The sequence below is a fragment of the Parasteatoda tepidariorum genome, chromosome 7 (assembly GCF_982258835.1).
Source record: "Parasteatoda tepidariorum strain Cologne lab strain chromosome 7, Ptep-v5.0, whole genome shotgun sequence".
Lineage (NCBI taxonomy): Eukaryota > Metazoa > Arthropoda > Arachnida > Araneae > Theridiidae > Parasteatoda > Parasteatoda tepidariorum.
In genome coordinates this window covers 112,979,790-113,004,890 of record NC_141761.1, presented here as the reverse complement: position 1 = coordinate 113,004,890, position 25,101 = coordinate 112,979,790, and the positions used below count along the sequence as shown (strand labels likewise).

At 33.6% G+C, this 25,101-nt stretch overlaps 3 protein-coding genes across 4 annotated transcripts in view; 1 reads left to right on the top strand and 2 right to left on the bottom strand.

Moving 5' to 3' along the window:
• LOC107448958 (SEC14-like protein 2) overlaps positions 1 to 15,981 on the top strand; it is a 71,225-nt gene extending 55,244 nt beyond the window's left edge. For both annotated transcript variants that reach the window (XM_087168487.1, XM_087168486.1), the window contains 3 exons: positions 283 to 389; positions 2,939 to 3,251; positions 14,789 to 15,981. In XM_087168487.1, the coding sequence (XP_087024613.1) occupies positions 283 to 389; positions 2,939 to 3,251; positions 14,789 to 14,880 (512 nt within the window). In that variant the 3' untranslated portion in view covers positions 14,881 to 15,981. The remainder of the gene's footprint in view (positions 1 to 282; positions 390 to 2,938; positions 3,252 to 14,788) is intronic.
• A 4,124-nt stretch (positions 15,982 to 20,105) lies between these two features.
• Positions 20,106 to 20,933, bottom strand: LOC122271129 (protein FAM200A-like). Its single transcript, XM_043051298.1, has one exon. It carries the CDS (start codon positions 20,931 to 20,933, stop codon positions 20,106 to 20,108), a length of 828 nt encoding a protein of 275 aa, XP_042907232.1.
• Positions 20,934 to 21,008: 75 nt separating this feature from the next.
• Positions 21,009 to 21,641, bottom strand: LOC107450511 (protein FAM200A). Its single transcript, XM_021144767.4, has one exon. The coding sequence runs from the start codon at positions 21,639 to 21,641 to the stop codon at positions 21,009 to 21,011; it is 633 nt and encodes a 210-aa protein (XP_021000426.4).
• Between the last annotated feature and the right edge of the window lie 3,460 nt (positions 21,642 to 25,101).

The window sequence follows — 25,101 nt, the reverse complement described above, 5'->3', positions numbered from 1 at the left end:
ATTTGTTATGTTACCCAACAGATTTAAAGTGCACTAGTCATCATTTACTACAGTCTTCGGTTGGCTGAATTCCCGTACCTACGAACGTGAGTCTGTCAACCAGGCTATCCTGGCCCGTCTATCTAAAACTCATCTTTTAATATTATAGTTGACTGTTTCTGTACATAAAATGCGGAGCCCAGCGTTTCATAGTAGATTTTCGTATAAGTGTTTTTACAGTGCATGCATCGTAAATGTGGATTCATGCCTTATAAATGTCACGTCATGTTTTTTTTTCTCCAGATGGCTGGAAAGAGAAGTTACTGGAAAATATCGATGACGAAGTTTTACCAGCATTTCTTGGCGGGAAAAGAACCGATCCAGATGGTAACCCTCTCTGCAGAAGTCTAGTAAGATAAATTAATTGCAGTTAAGTCAAAAATACATTAAATACTTCAGAAACTTTTCTTCAAATACTCATTTAGATTTGTACAGAGAATGAAATTTCATCAATTTAGTTAAAAGATTTTTTTAAAAAAAATTATCGATTGTAGATCAAAATTAATAATGGGAAAGAACTTAGAAAATTAAAAAAATAAAAAAAATAAATGGATTTGAAATATATTAATAACATCGAAAGTTTTTTATGATTTCATTATAGGAGTTTTATATACATAAATTGTTTAAAGGCTAGTCGAAAGATTCATGCCAGTTCATGTGTTTAGATACTAATTTTGATCCTTTCTCTTGTTATCACTGTTTCATTTCTGTTGTTAAAGTGCTCATTTGAGTATTTTTTTTAAATGCACTATACCGTAAAAACTATGGTTTTTACCGGTACTTTTAAGATTGATTGTAAAATCTTGCCAACCATGTTGACTGAGTTAAATTGTGCAAGTTTTACTCATATGGTCTAACAAAATAAAAAAAATCGCCCTTTCTTCCCTAGTTAAGGCATTGTCTAAAGTATTAACATTACTGTTATACAAATGGTTATAAAGTATTCATTTTTAATTTAAGTATTTCAAAAAATGTTGTATTTAACTCTGGAGCTATTCTGTTTCGGTGGATCCAAACTTTCATTGAGGCCAGTGATGCTTTTGTGGTAATGATTGCTGTGCGGAAATTTAACCTAAAATAGGTACTGTGATAAAGGGGAGATTTTAGAGTTTTATGTATCATTTCATACGCATCCATACGTAAGGTTTGAAGTAAATGCGCATGCGCACCTGAAGCGGCTCAAGTCGCAGAAATGGGTATGCTCCAATGCAATGGGATACATGCAAGTGACGTAGTGTGGGTATCTCGAGCCTGATTGGTTGTTAAAACGTGGCTTTGTTTACTTTAGAAATTGTTCTTTCCATTCCATTTCGAGTTAACTCATCCTGTCAAGTATCAATTCTCTTAAGTGATACATTCTATCCTTCACAAAGATTCTTTCACAATGATTTCAATTCTTTCACCATATATATTTCTTACTTAACACAAAGACAAGCACGAAGCCTTGTGGAACATAAACAAAATTATTATGCATTGAAGTTGCCAGGTAGACAAAACAAAAACATATTACGTGTTGCAATAAAATACATAATTACATAATGTACATAATACATGTTGTATATATACTATACATTACATAATACATACTATATACATACTATACATTACATAATACATACTATACATTACATAATACATACTATACATTACATAATACATACTATACATTACATAATACATACTGTATTTAATTAACTTCCCGTTAATTAACATTCTAACTTACGTGGAAAAACTTAGCTCAACTTTGACACGTCATTTTGTTTATTGGCTATAAGCTGGCTCTGACGTCATAGGTCACATGTGCGGGTATGTTTGATCGAGAAGGAGATACTATATACATTCTCAATTCGAACGAGAGCAAAATAAAGAGATCTTTAAAAAATGCGTATGGTAAAAAAATCACCTGATGAACAGTAATTATCTTCAATTTTATAGTACAAATGGGAATATTAGAAACTAATTATTTCTAAAGCTGAGCAACTTTGGTGAAAGATTCTCCTGAAGATCTAGTTTATTCAATATCTTAGGAGAATTACGTAACAGTGTTCTAATTTCTAATAGCATTAAACTTATTTCCTTTTCTTATAATGTTAAGCTGACCAGCCTCCTCCTAAAATTGGTAGCAAAATTTATAAAAGAGCAGTCAAAAACTTATCTCTAAACATTTCTAGTTATTTAAAAGAAATTATTTCTGTTAGAAGGATTTCTGCTCTTAGAATATTAATTTGGAAAGATAAAGCAATGAGTTTTCATATATCTGTATGTATTAAAATTTTCATGTTATTAAAAATATTATTTCATTATAGTGGTCATGTTATTAAAATGAGTTTGTCTAAGTATATATTTATTTACCAATTAAAATAAAACAACAGTAAAAGTATTAGGTAAATATTTTATTGTCGATTTTTGAATAAAATTTCGCAAAATTAGGCGATTTTGATTGATTTGTACTTTATAAAAAATGGTATCAACTCCTAATGACGGCTTTAAATTACGATGCATATAAATGCATATTTAATCTATACTATTAATAACTAGGTATATATGTATTTTTTTTTGTCTGTATTTAAATATCCAAAGTTAATTAATACACGTTTATTAAATTTTAGAAAGATTTTCTTGCCCGTGCAAAAAGTTTATTCGTGTCCTTCACCAATTTTTTTCAACAGCTATAAACAATAACGAGTTCTTCAATAACATGGTTTTAGCTTATAATAAAAATAAGCAGGATAGCAAAACTGTGAAATTTCACTAATAGTTTTTTTTTACACCACTGAAACTCAGTACTATTTTAACTATATTATATTCGTAAAACAATCATATTAGTAGCATAAAATACCGAATATTTTTTAATCAGCTTTTTAGTGATAGCATATTTGTTATTATTTTCAATTTCTAGATATGCCCTGGAGGTAAAATACCAGAGAGATATTTTCTCTCCTCCAACAAGAGTACAATAAGAAACCTGGAGGGAGTGAAGAGACTAGTGGTATCAAGGCACTCTAGTACTGATGTAGTCATTGATGTTCTTCATCCATCTTCCGTTTTAATGTGGGAATTTGAAACAAAGGACAGAGATATCGGATTTGGAATTAATTGTAAAATTCCCGATCAAAATGATGGAGAGATAATTGAATTGATTCCCAAGAAAAGAATTGACACTTCAAATGGGCCTGAAACAGGAACTTATGTGTGTCATAATGCTGGTTCACGTAAGTATGAAAAAGTTCATCATGTTTTCAACTAACATAAGAATTTGAAATTATTCAATGGAATACCTGCAAGTGACGTATCTCGATCCTGATTGGTTGTTGTAACGTGGTATTTGTTTACGTTAGCAACTGCACTTTCCATTCTATTTAGAGTAATCCAAGCCTCTAAAGGATCAATTTACTTAAGTGTTACATTCTAAATTCTTTCACAAAGATTTCAATTGCTTCATTATATATATATATATATATATATATATATATATATATATATATATATATATATATATATATATATATATATATATATATATATATATATATATATATATATATATATATATATATATATATATATATATATGTAGTATCTAAAATACTAGCTTAATAAAATTGAAAGGATCTTTTGAGACTAAACTCAAAAATAATTATATCTATCTGAAGATAAGCTTATCTGGTCTCTGAGAACATTAAATTTCGCTTTCACATACTTAACTTGGCACTTCGCGTATACATTTAGTCCCGTTGAATAGCGATGAAATCTTTATTTGTAAAATGAATCCACCCGCGCAATAAAATATCTCAAAGAAACCAAATTCCCATTAAAATCAAGACTATGTTGAGATATTAGTTCATCTCCATCTGGTCTTAAGATCTTCCAGACACCGGCTCTAACATCTGGATTTTATAGATCACATGACATGAAGGAAATTATATGTAACACGTAAAAAAGCGTACACTTATCTTTTAGAAATGAAACTGTAAGCATCTATCCAGGAGCTCTGCTCCGTGTATATATAATTTGTAAATAGATTCCTTATTCTTAATCTCAATAAAAGCATAGAAAATGCATTATGTTGTCATCCTTATATAAAGGATATTAAAAATATTAAAACATGACTGCGAAAATTGGAATCAACAAAATAATCATTCATGAATGAAAGCTACGACTAAAGATTTTACGAGGAAAATAGAGGAGGAGCACTACATCAAAGTCGACAGGATTTCTCTCTGCCCGGAACCCAATGGAATGGCAAGCGAATTTAAAGATTATTGCAAAGAATTTATGCTTTGAATGAATGAACTGGAATTAAGAGATGCCACATTAAAAGTTTGATGAACTCCCGTTATCGGCCCCTTCTCTGCTTGGGACGGAAAGTCGGAGGTTCCTTTTGCCCCCCTGAAGCCCGATGGAGATCCGAGGGTGAACTTCGTCGAAGGAGGGATGACCTTATTACCGCCCTATGTGTTCGCCGAAGAGATGACCTTATTTCCGCCCTGTGTCTTCGCGGAAGTGATGATTTTTGTCGCCCCTGTTCTAAATGCACCCTAGGAAAAAGACTGACTCTCGCAGGAGAAAAATGTTGAAGAGTGAAGGAGGAGGAGAAATGGATTGTTTATTGTGTTAATACGGTGCGCTCGCGTTGTTGAACAGATGAAGATCGGTAAGTTTTGAAAATAATTTTGTTGAACTAAAAATGATAGTTTTATTACAATACTGAAGATAGTTATAAATAGAAATTATATTTTATTATGGAGTGTGTTGCAATTTTAAAAAGTATATAGAGTGTATTGGTATTTTAAAAATGTAATACTTTGATTTTTATTTTCAATTGATTTTAGTTTTCATTTCTCTTATTGCAAAAATAAGTATCTTATTTTTAAGTTATTGATAATTAATGTTGTGAAAAATGATATTGTAGTATCTAAAATACTAGCTTAATAAAATTAAAAGGATCTTTTGAGACTAAACTCAAAAATAATTATATCTATCTGAAGATAAGCTTATCTGGTCTCTGAGAACATTAAATTTCGCTTTCACATACTTAACTTGGCACTTCGCGTATACATTTAGTCCCGTTGAATAGCGATGAAATCTTTATTTGTAAAATGAATCCACCCGCGCAATAAAATATCTCAAAGAAACCAAATTCCCATTAAAATCAAGACTATGTTGAGATATTAGTTCATCTCCATCTGGTCTTAAGATCTTCCAGACACCGGCTCTAACATCTGGATTTTATAGATCACATGACATGAAGGAAATTATATGTAACACGTGAAAAAGTGTACACTTATCTTTTAGAAATGAAACTGTAAGCATCTATCCAGGAGCTCTGCTCCGTGTATATATAATTTGTAAATAGATTCCTTATTCTTAATCTCAATAAAAGCATAGAAAATGCATTATGTTGTCATCCATAAAGGATATTAAAAATATTAAAACATGACTGCGAAAATTGGAATCAACAAAATAATCATTCATGAATGAAAGCTACGACTAAAGAGTTTACGAGGAAAATAGAGGAGGAGCACTACATATATATATATATATATATATATATATATATATATATATATATATATATATATATATATATATATATATATATATATATATATATATATATATATATATATATATATATATATTTATATATATATATTATGTAATGTTAAAACAATTATATATTAAATATAATCCATAAATAGAGCATTTATCTAACGCGCAAACGTTTAAAAACCTTTCCCACAAGAAAGTAATAATATTGATCTAATTATGTCAAAAAATGTGATGATGTGGCTTTAGTAGCTTGGGAAATTGATCAGTCCCACGCTACTGAGACCTATTAACATTTAAATATATTGTCCAGAAAGATATAAAAACCCTCTTTCCAAGGTCAAATGTGCTATTCTCTACCTATCCACCAGCATGTAAGGTTGTCCTTCTGGGGCTCTGGCCCTTACTTTAATAAAATTATATTATGATTCCTGCATTTTCCTGTATCTTTTTCAAGAAGCACCGGCCACACTACGAACTTACAATGTTTAGGCTTTCAAAGCGTAACAGATAAGTCGGCAGTGATAGCTTCCTGTCGCGAAAAAATTATTATTGAAAACTGAAAATGATATTTAATTTAATAATGGAATACATCTTTTGATAATCGACTTTCGCTTCTAAAATGATTCGTAACCTTGGATTAGAAATTCGAATGCGTGGGTGTGGTAAAGAAGAACGAGGACTGTTATTTCTCTCTTTGTTTTGTCTTCTTCTCGCTTTAATCCCCGATTAGAACTTTATTTTGATGACTTTAGAATTAAGAAACAGAAAAATTAAACGAATAATGTCTGATTCAAAAGAAAACCAGGTGGATGCTCCAGCACGCGTTAATATTTCTCCGTGTGAGGATAAAAATAATTTCCCCAACTGGATCAAGTATTTCAATAAAAAATGTGAAATTCTACATTTGGAAGGAAACTGGAAAATAAATAACATACCTGAATACCTGAAACGAGACTTATTTACCTTCTACATTAATGAATGCATAGAAATTGATAAATGGACCGAACTCGAGGTAAAACTACAAGAAAAATTTTCTCTTTTTAGAGAAGATAAGTATGAACTTTTTCTATCTATGAGGCCATCTCCAAAAAAGACATTTTCTGAATATGCTGCTGAGAAGTGGAAATCGTCGAAAGATCTAAACATAGATGAGGAGCTGTTGCTAGAATCCATCAAAGCTGACATACCGGAGAAATTTCGTAATTTTCTGAGTATAGCATCTCCATCTACTGTGGAAGAACTTATTAAGTTATGCTCAAAATTAGAAAAAAATGAAAAGAGTGCCTTCAATAGACCTACTCCCCAACGACACAATTGGAATGATAATACACGATACTATGAGCAACCAAGGCAGTGGATTCCCCAGCATCGGTACAGAATGGAGCAGCTAAGGCAGTGGATTCCCCAAAATCAGTACAGAATGCGGCAGCCAAGGTTTGTGAATTCTCTTAATCTCTATGGAGTACCTCAGCATGATTCCCAGCCTCCGCAGCCCAGCAATAACAAAAGCTGTCCATCAAATGACTATTTATGTGTGACATCGCGAGTGAACAATAAGAATTTACTAACTATATTGGACACAGGATCCAACATCACTATAATTCAGAAACATTTTATAGGACAATCAAAAAAACATTTGAACTCTACTAGGATTTTAATTTCGCAATTTCAAGGATATATCAAGGGAAACCTCCAAAAGGTAAGTGTTAAAATAGGAAACACTACAAAAGTAATAACATGCGCCTTTATAGACACCCCTCTTAATTTTGCTATACTTGGTCTTAATGAAATATCATTATTTAAGTTACATATTGATTTAAAAAATTTTAGAGTTTTTCAAAAATTTAAAGATGTTACATATGATAAATTTTCTCAGTCTAATAATTATTATAGTGCTAAAAATAAATATCATACTAATATATTTTACAGCAATAAACAAAAAATTGATCTTATAAATGTATAATATTGGACAATATACTAAAAATAATAAATTTTAATTTGAAATCGCGTGAAGGGGGAAGTTCTGACCAATAGGCTAGCATATTGATCAGACCTTTCTTCAGAGGGGGGGAATATTATGTGATGTTAAAACAATTATATATTAAATATAATCCATAAATAGAGCATTTATCTAACGCCCAAACGTTTAAAAACCTTTCCCACAAGAAAGTAATAATATTGATCTAATTATCTCAAAAAATGTGATGATGTGGCTTTAGTAGCTTGGGAAATTGATCAGTCCCACGCTACTGAGACCTATTAACATTTAAATATATTGTCCAGAAAGATATAAAAACCCTCTTTCCAAGGTCAAATGTGCTACTCTCTACCTATCCACCAGCATGTAAGGTTGTCATTCTGGGGCTCTGGCCCTTACTTTAATAAAATTATATTTTGATTCCTGCATTTTCCTGTATCTTTTTCAAGAAGCACCGGCCACACTACGAACTTACAATGTTTAGGCTTTCAAAGCGTAACATATATATATATATATATATATATATATATATATATATATATATATATATATATATATATATATATATATATATATATATATATATATATATATATATATATATATATATATATATATATAATAACAGGGCTACATCCCTGTTATCATCGTTGTCTTCATCCTTAATAATGCACCTTAATAAATCTCAAGCCATGATACGTTATAAAAAGGTTTATTTAAAAGTATGCTGGTGGTTATAACAGTTCACATCCCCACTCCACAATGGAGGGGGTGTAGACGAAACTCCGGATGGTTCCGGCAGATGTTTTATGGAACACGTTATTCAGCAAGAGACATGCGAAAATCATCGGTCCCGCATTAAATACTACAGAGAATGATGTAATTAGGTTCCAGTCGTACATACCTTTGTAACTCCACTCATTATGGAATATCATTTAATGCTTCCTAATATGGAAGTGAAAGAGGGACAAGATTCTAAAAATAACTCCTCCTTAGAAATATAAATCTAATTATGATTCAATGGTAAGTTTTCAGCCTTGAATTCCCAAAATAGAATTTCTTCACCTATTCTTTACTAAAGACATTTTATGAAAACGAAAGAGTTTTAACGGTTTTATTAATACAAAAGTATTTATAATTTTTGTATTACATCCCCCCCCCCCCAAAAAAAAAATTTTGGTAAGCCAAAATAAAAAAATTAAGAATACTTTACATTTATAGAATTTAGGTTGGTACGACTGTTACTTTTTCCTATTGCAAATAATATTTTTTTGATTTACATGAAAAAAAAACAATTATTTACAATGACAAAAACATAAAAAACATGATAATGCAATTTATCTGTTTAGTCAATTAAACAGAAAGAAAAATGAAACATATTTATTTAACTATTCTACTAAAATTTTCAAAAATTTTTCACACAAAAATATATAAAATTTTTATGCAAATAAATTGGACAACATGTGTCATTAATTCAGAATTTAAGATTCTGTGTGGTTAAAAGGGGTTATTTACTTGATGAAAGTCTGTATTCCCCGTTAAATTGGAGGAAAACAGAATTTCATGAAGCAGAGGGAAATTGAGAGTTCCAGACTGGACAATACAAAAATAGTTCATAAAAATTTTCCCACTTTGTTGAGAAAAAAAGTTAAACTTTCATCGCCCTCACATCCAAATGATGTAGAGGTAAACATCTCCACACGCAATTCGGATCTCCCCCAAAAAAAGGTTTTACTTCTTCCGTAGAAGAAAAAAAAATTTCTTTTGTTTTAGACACATTCATGATTTAATTTCAACATTTGTGGATTGTGATATTTCCTAAGCTCTGATACATGTACTTTTTCAAAATTTTGTTTACTTAAATTATTCTTTTTATATATTTTGTAATCAGTTTCTTGGTCATACTTTCTTTTTCCTATTTTTCCTTTTATTTTTTGTTTTTGTTACCCTTTACATATTTTTCGTCGATATTAGCCTGATAATGTACGCATCCATTACCTAGATCTATCTTCGAATCATTTGAACTTTTTGGACTTTCTTTCTTTTTATTTTTTCAATGTTTACTTTTACTGAAACATCTTTAACTTTTATTTTTTCGATGTTTACTTTTACTGAAACATCTTTTTCATAATTTTTGACCTTAACATTTTGAGAATTCCGCTGTCTAATGTGCAAAGATAAGTTGTCACTTTTAGAATTAGCAGAGATGATCAGTCTCTAACCAAATAGAGTAACAACTGGCCCGACACAATCAATAAACAAACAAAAATCTTTGCAAGTTTACAACACAACTAAAGCATATGGTAAATCAGTATCAAGTATAAAAACTTAGCTGAGTTAGAAATTTCGCCTATCGTAATAAGGGAAACTCACAAATTTTGTTAAGTGTTAACTGTCCTTTTGTTTGGGTAACATATAAGTTTTCACATTTTTTAAAAAGGAATACTTAGTTTTGACCAAGTCCAAAAAAATAAAAGAATTAAAAAATTTTTTTTTTCATTTATATTTTTCTTTCTTTCTTTTTGGACATAAAATTGGTAATTTAATTTGTCACAATAGGGTGTTAGGAAATTCCAATATTTTCATTTCTATTTTTATTTTGTAAATATTTTGAGTGTATTCAGTTACTAATACATTTCAATTTGTGTTTTATCATTTTTCAAACTATTTGTATTAGTTTTAACTTTTCTTGGTTTAATTTATAATTTCTACCAAACCACAATTGCATTCAAAATAAGAATATTTTAATGGCATTTTATCTTAACCCTAAGCACTATAGTAAAACAAATATATAAATTCTACTAATCAATCATTCATGGAAACTGTAACACATAAAACAATAAATATGAAAATAATTTTTCGAAACATTTTTTATGCTAATCAAAACAATCAATTCACTGAAAATAAAAATTTCTCAAAAAAAAAAAATTCAACAGTAAATACGATCGATGTATAAAAAGTAATTGTTTCAATTGAAACATCAAGCATGAGAAAAAAAAATTAAAATCATAAACAATGACTCTTGTTATGAGTACTTTTTTTTCATTAATCAATAAAAATTAAAGAAATTGTTTTATGAGAACTGTAAAAAAATTAACACAAAGGATACGAGAAAAAGTTCGAACCAGTCCATGAAGACATTCCGAAAACCGCAACACCAGATGAAAGTTGATAGGAAAAAAAATTTGTTTTTTCGATTCCAAAACACATTTTGAAAATCACAACATCAGATGAAATTTGATTAGTAATTTCTTCTTTAAGAGGAATCATATTTCTCCTTGAATGAGGCGGGGTAGACCAATTTATTGACGATAAAATTCAAAGCAGCACTGGTAGAGAGGCATGACTAAACTTTCTGTAAGTCACTTGTAAAGGAAAGGGATGGAATTTCAAATCGAAAACTTTTTAATTATCAGGAGTTCGATGCAGTTTTTCTTTTTAATCCAAGGAAAGAAATTGAAGCTCAGATTACTAGTTGTATCCATCGCCTTCAGAGCGTAGACAAAGCATGCAGCATAGACAAATGCAAAGTCGATGTTAGTTAAGTTCCACTGTAGTTATTATTTATACAAACAAAAAGTTTGATGATTGAAGAATTTGCTTTTTGTTGAAGATACTGGATGAATTATTAATTACCATGAGTTGAAGAAGAATTTGACTAGATAAATTTTCAGCTGTCCATTTGAAGGAGATATTCGATATTTTTGATGTAGTATTCCCCCGGTGGGTGATGGGATGAGGAATCTTTCCTTTCCTTCTACGCTTTTTTCACTGCCGATAAAGCAAACTTTTTTTTCCCCCGGTGGGTGATGGAATGAGGTTTTCGAAGTCACAGACGGTCTCCGCTAAGCTTAGTTTCTGAGATAGAAATGAGTAAGTTTCCTCCGCAAGCAACTATCCTGCTTGGCTTATAATATCAGGGCTACATCCCTGTTATCATTGTTGTCTTCATCTTTAATAATGCAGTCACAAGCCATAATACGTTATAAAAAGGTTTATTCAAAAGTATGCTGGTGGTTATAACAGTTCACTTCCCCACTCCACAAAGGAGGGGGAGTGACGAAACTCCGGATGGTTCCGGCAGATGTTTTATGGAACACGTTATTCAGCAAGAGACATGCGAAAACCATCGGTCCCGCATTAAATACTACAGAGAATGATGTAATTAGGTTCCAGTCGTACATACCTTTGTAACTCTACGCAGTATGGAAAATCATTTAATGCTTCCTAATATGGAAGTGAAAGAGGGACAAGATTCTAAAAATAACTCCTCCTTAGAAATATAAATCTAATTATGATTCAATGATAAGTTTTCAACCTTGAATTCCCAAAATAGAATTTCTGCACCTATTCTTTACCAAAGACATCTTATGAAAACGAAAGAGTTTTAACGGTTTTATTAATATAAAAGTATTTATAATTTTGGTATTACATATATATATATATATATATATATATATATATATATATATATATATATATATATATATATATATATATATATATATATATATATACACAAGGAGGCTTAACACAGAGACAGGCACGAAGCTAAGTAGAACATAAACTAATTATGCATCGAAGTTGCCAGGTACACAAAATAAAAAATATATCACGGTTACAATAAAAATACGTAATCAAATAATAAATCTATGTTAGGTAAAAGTAGACGAGAAAGAATTATATTTCAACTTATTCGATGAGCAATACGGCTCCCTATTTAATTAACTTATCGTTAATTAACATTCTAACTTATGTAGTGAAACTTAGCTCAACTTTAATATGTCACTTTGATAAAGATTAGCTGGCGCTGATGTCGTAGGTCACATGTGTGGGGTATGGGAGGTCTTCTTCTTCTTGAACTGCCAGTACCCAATTAACATTTACTTTGGAGTGTCTGCAATACCACGCTTAATGCGTGATAAAAACAATAATTTTTCACTTATATCTTAGATTTAAGTTCAAAACTTTACAGACAAACTTTTACCGCCAAATAGAATTCCTCGTTAATAGAAATTTCGATCACTTTCGAATGGGCTGGAAAGCTTAATTTTAAACTGGAGTTCTCTGCCTTATAAGAACGGAGATTACATTTATTTCCAAAAACATTGCGAGACAAATTTATCGCCAATTTGCCTTCGAATAGAATTTATGACTCATCAAAATTTTATCACCTAAAGGTAGCTTAGGTAAATTAATTAAGATAACTTAGATTTTAATTGGAACTCTGTGCTTAATTACAATACGAGTTATAATTGTTTACTAAATAGCGTACGCAAGCCTTTTTTCCAATTCATACCAAAATTTTGACGCTTTTTCATGAACAAGCGAATGAACATTTAACTAGGAAAAAAGTGTAAATAAGAAATCAATTAGAAATTTTAGGAACTACATTTTAAGCATATGCATAAAAAGGAGGAACGTTTTTCTCACCGATCAAAAATTTAAAACTTAAGGGTATTGCATCCAAAGATGTTTCTGTGGTGATAGACGTTTATTATTAAAGCAATGCACCTTGCGTTTTTTGTTTAACAAAAACAGAATTACTAATTAATTTATCCTCTTTAGTTCTATAATTTAGAATGTAGTTTTTAAAATTATCATTTTATTTTATTACTACAGTCTAATATTACTTACATTAAGATTTATTTAAATTAGGATTGTTTCAGTTGATTAATATTCGGATTCAAATGTCAAATATTTTTTTCTTGCATGTACATTAATTACTCGTAGCTTTTTTTTTAAAAATCTCATATTTCTATAAAAGCATTTGAAAATACAATAAGAGTATTTAAAATTGCAATAGGGAGATTTCGCAAATTTGTGTTAGCTTCATTACGCTTTCGTACGCAAGGCTTCAAATAATTGTGCATGAGCATTTGTGCTCTTGCGTCAGTTCTGGTGAAATGCGCATGCACCCGTGAAAAAATATCTAACCTAAGTAGGTAGGTAGGTACTTAATTCACGTCGCACTAGAGCTGCACAATGGACTATTGGTAACGGTCTGGGAAACATCCCTGAGGATGATTCGAAGACGTGCCATAGCAATTCTGATCCTCTACAGAGGAGATGGCTTCGGAAGCCAGACGACCTGTTCCGTGAAGTCGAGTACTTTACGATGCAACAGTTTAACTAGTTCCGGTACTGCGCACCCTCGGTCCCTACACAGGCTGATCGATTATGGTCACCCACCAGCTTACTGACCGCAGCAAGTAATGATTGACTTCAGTGTTCTTCTGGGAATCGCCATCCCCTCTGCAGAGGATCAAAATTGTGATGGCATGTCTTCGGATCATCCTCAGGGATGTTTCCCAGATCGTTGCCAATAGCCCATTGTGCAGCTCTAGTGCGACGTAAATGAACTACAACAACATCTTCTGGGAATCGCTTATTTACGATCAGTCCACTGCAGGACACTTACGTAAGTGAAAAGAAGAGATTTTGCCAAAATTCGTAGGTTAAAACCACAACGTAGTGGATCATCATTTGAACTTTGACCACAAAATCAAAACAAACATTTACAATATGCGTAAACTATCTCTAAACCTGTGACACACGATTCAAGATGTTTTTCTCAACGTGAAACTGCGGTTCTGTGAGCAAAGAAATTATGGAGTTTGATGAATTCAGCGATAAGGAATGCAGGTTATTATTATTAATATTTTTAATATTTGAAAATATTATTGAACTTCTATTGATTATTTAACTTCTTTTAACTAAAAGATAAAGTTAAAATGAATGTATCTTAGTTACTTAAGAAACTAGTGCAATTAGCCAACCATAATGTTAAAAAAAAAAACAAATAAAATTATTTATTCAATGAATGAACCAGTTATTGGAAGATCAGACGATTCATTTCTAAATTTTATCAACACATTTTTTCAAATTTGCATTCCGTGTCCATGTTTTTAGTTCCAAGGTAGACTTCAACAGAAAACAACATTTAACAACTATAGCGTAGCAACTTAACAGCGTGCTTGCAGCGTAAACCACGCCTACATAACGTAAAGATACGTAGCATCCAAAATAAACTCAAGCATACGCAGCTGCTTCAATCGTACGTACGGGAGAGTACGAAAGCTAACTTGCGATATCTCCCTAATTCCTACCATAGGAAATTAATAATCTACTGTTTATTATTGAAGTCTTCTCTGGCTACGATAAAGGTTGCTCTCGTGCTTGCCAGACAGTTTTTATATTCTTGCTTTTATTTTTCAGATATTCTCTTGTTTGACAATTCATATAGCTGGCTACATTCAAAAGAGATTTACTACAAAACAAAAGTGATTCCACCAACAAATGCAGACTGATATAATGGAAGCCCACTATCTTCCTCGTGATTAACTTTGAGGTGTCTTTTTGAGCTACTACTGAATAGTTTTAGAAAACATTTTCTTTATTTGAACCTTCAATTTTTTATGAAATACAGAATATGTATAAAACAGCGTTATCCTTACTTTCGCAAATGAATTAAAACACCAAGACTGCCAACGTTATGACGCAAACAGTTAATAAGAATGTATGTATCTATAGATCAGAATAAATTGGATGCTTGCAAACGAGAATATAGATATGAAAGGTATATTATAATATTATAACTATCTTTGAAGAGCTTACCCAGTTATCGGGTTTACGGCTGCTAATGTTCAACTCAGTAGCCGTATAATTTTGGACTCAAGCCGGAACACAACTGAACTCTTGGATCAATTATTGGGAGAAATCTGCCTTCGTGGAGGACTTTTTTCATGCGGAACTAACTCTCATTTGCGTTACATGGAGAAGAAAACCACGAAAATCTCCTGCGATTAGCTCGACGGAAAGGGGACTCTAACCCATGATCCGTCTACCACTGAGCATATTTTACGTCAGCACTGTGGTCGGTACGAGCCGGTTGCGGAATTCGAAATAACCTGTCATCGCCGGGATTCGATCCCGGAACACCTGATTAAAAGGCGGATGCTCTCTCCCCTGAGCCATCAATATGAAAGGTATAATCATTATTTGTTGTTGCCCACAAGTGGGTAATAGTTAAGTAAATGGGCTTTTCCGCTAAGTGGTTACTCCAAACGCTCTGAAACGTGGAGGTAGTTGGTTCGAAACTCATCGCATACTTGGATTCCAATTTCGTAAGGATATACAGTCATCTTTGTTCTTTCAGCATATATATGTGAAGGAGCTTCTGAGGTCGAGGGATATTGTATTTTCTGCAATGGCTCTGAATCGTATAGGTAATGGGTTCGAATTCCATCGTCCCTTTGGATGTATTTTTGAGGCATCCTGTGTTAAATTGTGCTATGCGTTATTTAACGATGGCTCATAAGTTGTTTTTTGTATAGGGCATAAAAACCTAAGTCGATAAATGAAATACATGTATATGAATATATAAATAAATAAATGAACAAACAAATAAAGTTGTTTTAATTATTTTTTTTTTAAATCAACATTTTATTTAAAAATTTGTGGAGGCCTGCCTGGCCTATCTGTATCGTCGGTCAAATGCTGTGCAAAGCGTGGAGGTAGCGGGTTCAAATCCTGCCGTAACCCTGGATGTATTATTCCTCGTTATGTCCTTCTTTGAATTGTTCTATCTGTCTTTTTACTTGCCAAAGGCTTATAATCCTAAATTGAGCACAGAAGCCTGCAAATGTATGTAATTTCAATAAAGCAATAAAACAATGAAAATTTATAATGAAAAAATAGGTATTGACTGATGGATAGATTCACCTGCTTATCAAAGAAAAAAGACTTGACGTCGGAGGTTGTGTGTTAGTGAAGGAATCTTTGGAAGTCTTAACAATGTGAATCGACATCAACGAATTGTGATAAAGTAGGTCCTTTATATTTCTAGTAACGGATACTTCACCTCGGTTACTGATAAGAACTTCGTAATTTTTGTTTTCTCCCGAGTTGGGAGCCTTCGCTCGTCGGGGAAGGAACCGCCCCCTTCACCGACAGACTCTTCTGTTTCTTTCCATGAAAACATTAAGTTACAATTTTCCGTATAATTTGGAAATGTAAATTATGGATCAGAATGAATTGATGGATGAAACTGCTGCAGAATATAGCAGTCGTCTTGCGAAAACAAATATTGACATCCTCTTAGAATATGACGATACGATCCAATACAAACTGACGTATGCAACGGACAATGGTCTAAATTCATACACACTATTTTTCTCGCCATCAGGAGTTAACTCGTTTTCCAAAAAACCTTTGCAATTAAAAACAATTCTAACTGACGTGGTTAGCGACCCAAGAAAAATTAGTTTATGCACTCATACAAGACATGGCAAACTACTTATTCAAACCTCTGATTTAGCTACAGCATTGGAACTTAGCAATCTGAATTCTCTATTTGATATACGTACCAAACCAAAAATGATACAAGAAAACATTACATCTCGCTTCCTACTGCATGAGATACCGCTTGACTTAAATCTTCGTGATTTAAAATTCGAATTAGAGCACAGCAACATCCAAGTATATATAGTATTCGACGATTCCAAAAAAAGGGAGATACCGTCCCCTCTGAAACCTGCTTAGTAACCTGTTACGGAACACAGACGCCGAAGAGTCTTAGACTCTTCTATGATAGCGTCCGACCTATAGCATTTTATGACCGCCGCAGACAGTGTCATAAATGTTACAAATTCACGTACCTGGAAAAGAATTGTCCCGCTCCTACTCAAATTTGTAGCCAGTGCAGTGGAAGTCATCACAAATCTGCATGCAACTGCTCTATAACGATCTGTAGCAATTGCACAGGGAACCACGCTTCTGGCTACCCTGATTGCCAAGCACGACTAGAGGAAGCTCGCAGACAATATAAATCAGAAAAAGATAAACCAACGTTTGCATCAGTAGTGAAATCCGACCGTTCAGAACAAATTGCGGATATCAAAGAAATAATCAAAACAGCAGTAGCAGAAGTAGCTACAGTGTTTGACGCAAAACTGTTGGCGTTAGCGGAACGCCAGGACGCCCTCTTCGACAAAATATTTAAAGTCTTAGAAATTCTGACTTCTCGACAAGACATCGAACAATCTCACCAAAATCTTTTACGTAAGAAATTTCGTCCGACACTCGACACGGAAGTCCTAGATCACGGTTTTAAAACCGAATTTTCCTTCATGGCCGACACTGAGTCATCCACACCGAGCGTACCCACCTACATCGAAACAGAATCTCGACCAGAATCTTCAGAAACTAAAGGGCAGGGCCTAGTTGCACCAGTTAGAGGCATAACCTCAAGATCACAAAATAGAGGTCTACTTCAAAAGATCTCGCAAGTTCAAACAAAATCATCGACTAATAAAACCAAAAGCTAATATCTACTTCCTTACTGCAATTGACAATACAATTTTCTAGTTACCTTTTGAATAGTCTACAAAATGCCAATTAACATCATTTCCTGGAATTGCCGAAGTATTAAAAACAAACTTCACTGGCTTAAAATAAAACCTTTTTCTCAATCACATATAATTGCTCTTCAGGAAACGTTTCTAAGTTCAGCAGACTCGCTTCATGTTCCGTCCAAAACAATTTTCCGTCAGGACCGAACGAGAGGTCGAGGAGGCGAACTCGTCATTGAGGTTGACCGCAACATTTCATCGAAAATCATTCCAATACCAAATCTACCAACATCAGATAATGAAATCTTAGCGGTGCAGATCACAACGACTGATTTCTCATTTTAACTAGTGAATATTTATTCCCCTAAAGGTTAATTTTTAATAGACTGGCTGCAATTCCTAAGACGAACGTTAACAAACCCTTTTATTTTAACAGGGGATTTCAACGCACACCATGCTGCGTTAGGAACTCAGACAACATCAAGAGATGCGGATAGGCTCCTCGAGTGGATCCTAGATGCGCAATTCTCTCTACTAAACACGAAGGTCCCCACATTCTTCAAACCAGGGTGCCAACCCTCCCTTCTAGACCTCACAATCACATCAGCTGACTTTCCCCCCAAAATGAATTACGTAGTGTCCCCAGACACATTTGATTGCGATCATGCCCCTGTGAGCATGTCCCTTAATACCCCAAACAGCAATTCCGAACAGACAAACTCAAGTGCATTGGAAGAACCTAACCCGTGACCTTGAAGAAAGAATTCTAACCGAAAATACCCTCACAACTCAAAAGTTTCAAACTATTTTCCAGCAAAAAATAAAGAAACATACCTCTTTCAGACCAGCGATTAATCCACTCTTCCCACACTTCTGGAACAGTCTGTGCTCCTATTTATTAGGTAAGAAACGTAAATATCTAAGAATCGCGCGCAGATCCCTCAACCCAGATAAGTGGAACACATACAAAAAAACAGCAGCTGAGCTACGAAAAACAACACACTCAGCCAGAAGACAATATTGGAATGACGTTTGTGTCAACGCAGGTCAAACTAAATCCAATGGGAAAATACTCCGAGCAATTATTAACCGCCCAGAAAACCGAAATATATCGTCGAACCAAATCATGATCAACAACATAGAACTTCACAGCCCATTGTCTCAAGCAAATGCATTTGCAGCTTGCTATTCCAAACCACCAAACAAAACCCCACTCCCACTGGATTTCAGTGGAGTTGACCAAGAATACAACAAACCATTCTCCTTACAAGAACTCAACGACGCCTTCACAGCTTCAAAATGCAAGTCCCCCGGATCAGATGGCACTCCTTTAAAAATTCTTCGCTCCCTTTCGGAAGCAGCTACTCAAAAGCTAATCGACGAGTTAAACTATATCTGGGTCTCAGGACAGATCCCAGAATCCTGGAAGTTAGCCCATATCATCCCTATCCATAAGAAATGGAAACCACCTGACCTAGTATCATCATACAGACCCATATCGCTTACATCATAGGTTCTCAACCTTTTTAGCGCTGCCGCCCCCTTAAGGAGCAAAAAACATTTCAACGCCCCCCTTTGTTATTCAGACTAGAGCATGGGAACGGAGGGACGTGTGCTGAGTTATAAGAGACAAAATTTTTAAGCAATATTTTTACGCTTTAAATTTGTTTGGTTTTTTAAAAAAGAATAAATTAACTCGATAATTTTCTCACGGCAGGTAATCACAGTCTATTTGCTTTGATCAAAATAAATACGTTTAATGAAAAAAATGCAACCAAGAAACCTATACTTAAAAATAATAATTTATTCTTAATTAAATAATTAAAAAAACATCCAAAATAATTTTTTACACTAAAAAGTAATATCAACGAAACATTCAAGTAACTATGTTAGTGGGATGATTATACTTAATGCAGTGCTTTCCAAACTTTTTGTACCTGCGCCCCCCTCTTTGGAAAAAAAATTTGTTGTGCCCCCCTTAATTTTTCTAACAATCCAATTTCATAAACACTCATTTGATATTGTAATTTATTTAATGGGCTACAAAATAATATACAATATTATGTATAAAAATACATAAAAAATAATGATCTATTTTAAGAAATAATAATATAATGTAATAAAAACAAATCTTACAAAAGTACAAAAAATAGAATTCAACATTAATACAACATTATAAAAATTTAATGTGAAGGGTGAGCTTGTTTTTCAGCACAAATTTTGTCAAACCGTGGTATCATTGAAGATATCGCGGTTCTCAGTTCCTTTTCAATCTTTAAGCAAGATCGATACTTTGTCTTTAAGACAGCTACTGCAGAAAACCCAGTTTCACATAAGTAAGATGTTACAAAGGGCAATAAAATTTCTAAAGCTTTATTTGTTAAAGTAGGAAACTCGTCCTTTACTCGTAACCAAAACGTGACAATATTATTTTCGTGTTGAAACATCTGCTTTAATGTGCTGTCACTAGATAAGTCAATTATCATTTCCTGCTCTGCTGTCGTAAGGCCAAAATCAGCATATTTTTCAATCACAAACGGGTTTCTAATCCATTCATATTTGGACATGTCAAGATCTTTAAAGTAAAACGAGAATTGCTCCCTTAAACTGGTCAAGTGTTTATTAATAAGAACTTTACTTTCTTCTATTTCATCTTCAAGACAGGTAATTTTAAAAGTGGGAAACATGTCAAAGTTATTATTTTTCAAACTTATTATCCACAGTTCCAATTTTCTCATAAATGCAGTAACCTTGTCTTTCTGGACAAAAGCATGAATTTGAGGCCTTTGCATTGATTTATTTAAAGTACTGAGTCTTTGAAAAATATCCACTAAATACGCAAGTTTTACAAGGAATTTCGTGTCATAAAACAAGTTTGCTTCATCTCTATTATTATCTGTAAGGAATATGGCGATCTCTTCTTTTAGCTCAAACACCCTTTGAAGTACTTTGGAACGAGAAAGCCAACGTGCCTCACAATAATATAGAAGTGATGTATATTCTGAACCCATGTCATTACACAATTTTGCGAAAAGCCTTCCTCTTAATGGGCTATTTTTGATAAAATTTACAACTCTTATAATAACTTAAAATACTGTTAGTAAATCTTCACCCATATCTCTTGAAACAAGTGATTGTCTATGAATCATGCAATGCGTCCAACTTGCCCGAGGATCCACCTTTTGAACTAGTGCCTGTAAACCAGCGTTTTTTCCTACCATAGATGGAGCTCCATCTGTGCATAGTCCAACACAGTTCTCCCACAGAATGTTATATTCATTGAAAAATTTATCAATCATATTAAAAACTTCACTTGCTGTAGTATTGCCTTCAATAGGTTTACAGAATAACATGTCTTCTCTAACATCAGTTTCCACAACATATCTTACATATGTAATCAAGTGTGCATCCTTAAGAACATCTGTAGCCTCATCTACTTGCAACGCGAAAGAAGATAGTTTTACTTTTTCTATTAATTGATCGCAAACATCTTCAGATATATCGGATATTCCTCTTCCCATCGTATTATCTGCAAGTGGAATGATTTTAAGTTGATCAGCATATGATTCACCTAGCATCGTAGCTACCATATCAATAGCTGCAGGTAGCACTAAAGTTTCTCCTATTACATGGGGTTTTTTGCATTTAGCAATTCTATAAGAAACCTTATAAGACGCAAGCAATGCTTTTTGTGTAACAGATATGGTCTTTGAAAACATTTCTTTTTGTTTATTTAAATTCTGCAATTTTCTTTGGAAAAATTCTATTGTCTTGCCAACGTGATCTGCATGTACGTTTTCGAGATGCCGTTTTAATTTTTTTGGTTTCATGCTGTCTGAGGCCAAAGTATTCAGACACAGCAAACACATTGGTCGTTCTTGGCCATTAATAACTTTACATGTAAATCCAAATAATAAGTACATTGGATCATATTTTCTACATTTAGGTTTACTATTTTGCGAAGATGTTCCGCTATTTTCGTTACCTCTTCTTTTGCCGTCTGCTTCTGCTTCATTCAATTTTCTTTTCAACCCAGTTACGTATTTATCCATCTAAAAGGGTTATTATTTTAAATCAAATAAAAATACTTTATAGCAGTTTTGAAATTTACCTTAATATTAGAAGTGTACCAAAGCGAGTTTGTAGAGTTTGTAGACAATCTGCGTGGAAACGGTCGAGTTTAACCAACGTTTCTTAACGAAATGCCGCGTGTCTGCTCTCGTCTGGGCGCACGCATCCAGGTGTAGTCGCGCGCAATTGATGATAGTTCCACACCAGATGTAATGAGCGCTAACGTCGTCGAATTAACGACGGCCTTGGCTCATAAGCCTTGTCGGGGCCTGCTGCCTGCTTCTGTTTACTGAAGTTTGGCGGGAGTAACCCCGAGAATACCCGGGATGATCCCAGTGCTTGTCTAGTGTTTCCTCGCGCTCGGCTCCAAACGGGAAAGCAAGATGTTTTCGTTCCAGCAAGAGTATGGATGGATTTTTTATCATTTATACCCGAGAAATTCGCGGCGAGGATTGTGGATTACGTATAACCGTTTTTCTGATTACTTTTTTGACACCTATTCGAATTTTTTGGTTTGTATTCGAAAATGATATTTTGGAATCAGCTGCGTGCCCCCCCTGCAACAATCTCGCGCCCCCCTAGGAGGGCGCGCCCCACAGTTTGGAACACACTGACTTAATGGTTCAGATAGTAATTCCTTAACGCTCGGTTTAATACTTTTAGTGAGATGAAGACGCAAATACCCTCGTTGCACAATTTCGAGTTGATTTCTCCTTTTTGTGACAAGATCAGTAACAGCACTGAATCCCCGTTCGACAAATTAGGAGGCAGGGAAGACAATTAAAAAAAATTAATGATTGTCTACTGTCCAGGATAGAGTCGACTGATGTTACCTTTTAGCAAAAATTCTGTGAGACGATCACTATTTTAAAGTTTCCTTAGTTAAAAATTCGACCAATTCCTCGTAAATCTGAACCTCTGCTGTTTCCATATTTACTAAAGGGTTCAAAACCCACAAATCCATTGAGGGACTTAAGGGAACAAAACGTCTTTAGAAGGGTCAGAAAAGTCCACGTGCCAAGAGTCAAGGTGTTGACAATATTCTTATGCGTCATCAGAGAGAATTTCGCCTTCTTGGCTGAAATCTTTCCAACCAAAATTCTGCTTCCACAAAATTAGTTTTTTTAGAAAGGCTGAAATAACTGATTTTGTAGGGATCAAATTGAGTTCGCCGCCTTGAAATTTTAAATTAACCGCCATTAAATTTTACAGATAAATCAGCCGAAGTCTTTCATAAATTCTAGTAATCTGTCTCTCAGAGCTACATTTCTGTTTTCGAGGAACTCAAGCACAGAGTCGAAAAGATTCCAATACCTATTGAGACAGAAGCTTTTGGAAAGCCAGTGAATCTCGGTGTATAGTAGCAAGTGTCTGAATAATCAATCGTAGACAGCATTACTGTGAGTTTTGTTCACAGCAGATATGGCATATTGCAATGATGGATGCAAACGGTCACTGAGATTTTTTCCTACTAAATGCTGTCTGTCAATCACGCAGTGAACAGTTAAAATATCTGGTACCACCCTTTCCAAAAGGACGATAAACCCACGATGTCGACCCACCATTGCAGGAGCCTATTAGTGGCAATGGACATAATATTCGCAAGAGGAATGTTTTTCTCTTTAAAATAATCTTCGACAGTATTAAAAAAAGATTTACCTTTGATATCTATATAATAAAGCTTCTTGCAAAAAGCATATCTTGAATAATGTTTCCTACCTTTACAAACCGGACCTATACTTACAGTAAAGTCTACATTACCTGGAAAGGTTGATTCATCAACTTGAAGGGAAAATTCGATGGTTATCAAAAATTTGCATAAAGAAATTTGAACGTCTTCGGCCATCTCATCATTTCGTCACCGTACTGAATCGTTGCTTATGAGATGTTTTTTTATTGCATTGGATGCGGCTGGCTGGTGTAAAACAGTTTTTAAAACTTCCTTGACAACCGGCAGTATCAACTCTACTTAGATGGTATGAGCTTTCCCAGACTAAGCAATAAATTTTGATATATTATAAGAAGCTATCAAACCATCGTCGCATTTTTGTGATGAGGTTGCTAGTAACCCTGAGACCGAAGATGCCTTCAGAAACGTGAAACAAGATGTGTTTGAGAAAAATGACAAATCGATATTTTGTTTGTCAGGATAAGTTTTTTGCAAATGCTGCTGCTAACGGTATGATTTCATTACCTCATTAGATAAAACTTTATTACAAAGTAAACACATGGGTAATTGAGAGTTCAACAGTGATTGTACAAATCCCAACTTCAAGCAAGTGGCACTGTATTGATGACACTTCTTTTTGTCAACCGACATTGTTAGTGTAAGCAAAATACAGACGATGAAAGAAAAACAACTATTTCTCAAAATTAATAAATAATTTATGATAAAGAACTAATTCGCGCACGTACAGGCCAAATAAACTATGAGATCTAATCGAAACTGGGCAAAAAACAGCAAGGAAGCTTAAGAAACACGGGTCCAGTCAAACATTCATACTGAAAGCGCATGCACTTCAATTTCCACCAAATGGCTTGAATGAATCAGAGGCAAAAACTACTGACTCATGCGCTGAGCTGTGTTGGTTCGGATCGAAGAATAGGTGTCTTTTAAGTTCGTTTTATAGCTGGTACAACGGTGTAACGGATAATCCTTATTTATTATATTAATTTAATCTTTTTTTCTTTAATGTTAATTTTAGATTAATTTTATTTATTAAATAAATCTTAAATCAATAATTTTATTTGCAATTTTTAAAATTAAATTTGAATGACAAAACATGCTCATCGTCCCCCTACCACCCAAAACATATCCAACGCCCCCCTACCACCCAAAACAAGTTCACCGCCCCTCAGCATACTCCCACCGCCCCCAGGGGGGTGGTATCACCCCCGTTTAGAACCAATGGCTTACATCAACCTTGAGCAAATCCCTCGAACGCATGCTCTTAAAGAGACTCGTCGATTTTTCACTCAAAACTGGAATTTTCCATCCCTATCAATGTGGATTCCTACCATTCAAAGGTGTAGACTAGGTTCTCACCATTCTTCACCATGAAGTGCTCCAAGCTAGGTTCGAAAAAAGTATGTAATATGCTGCTACCT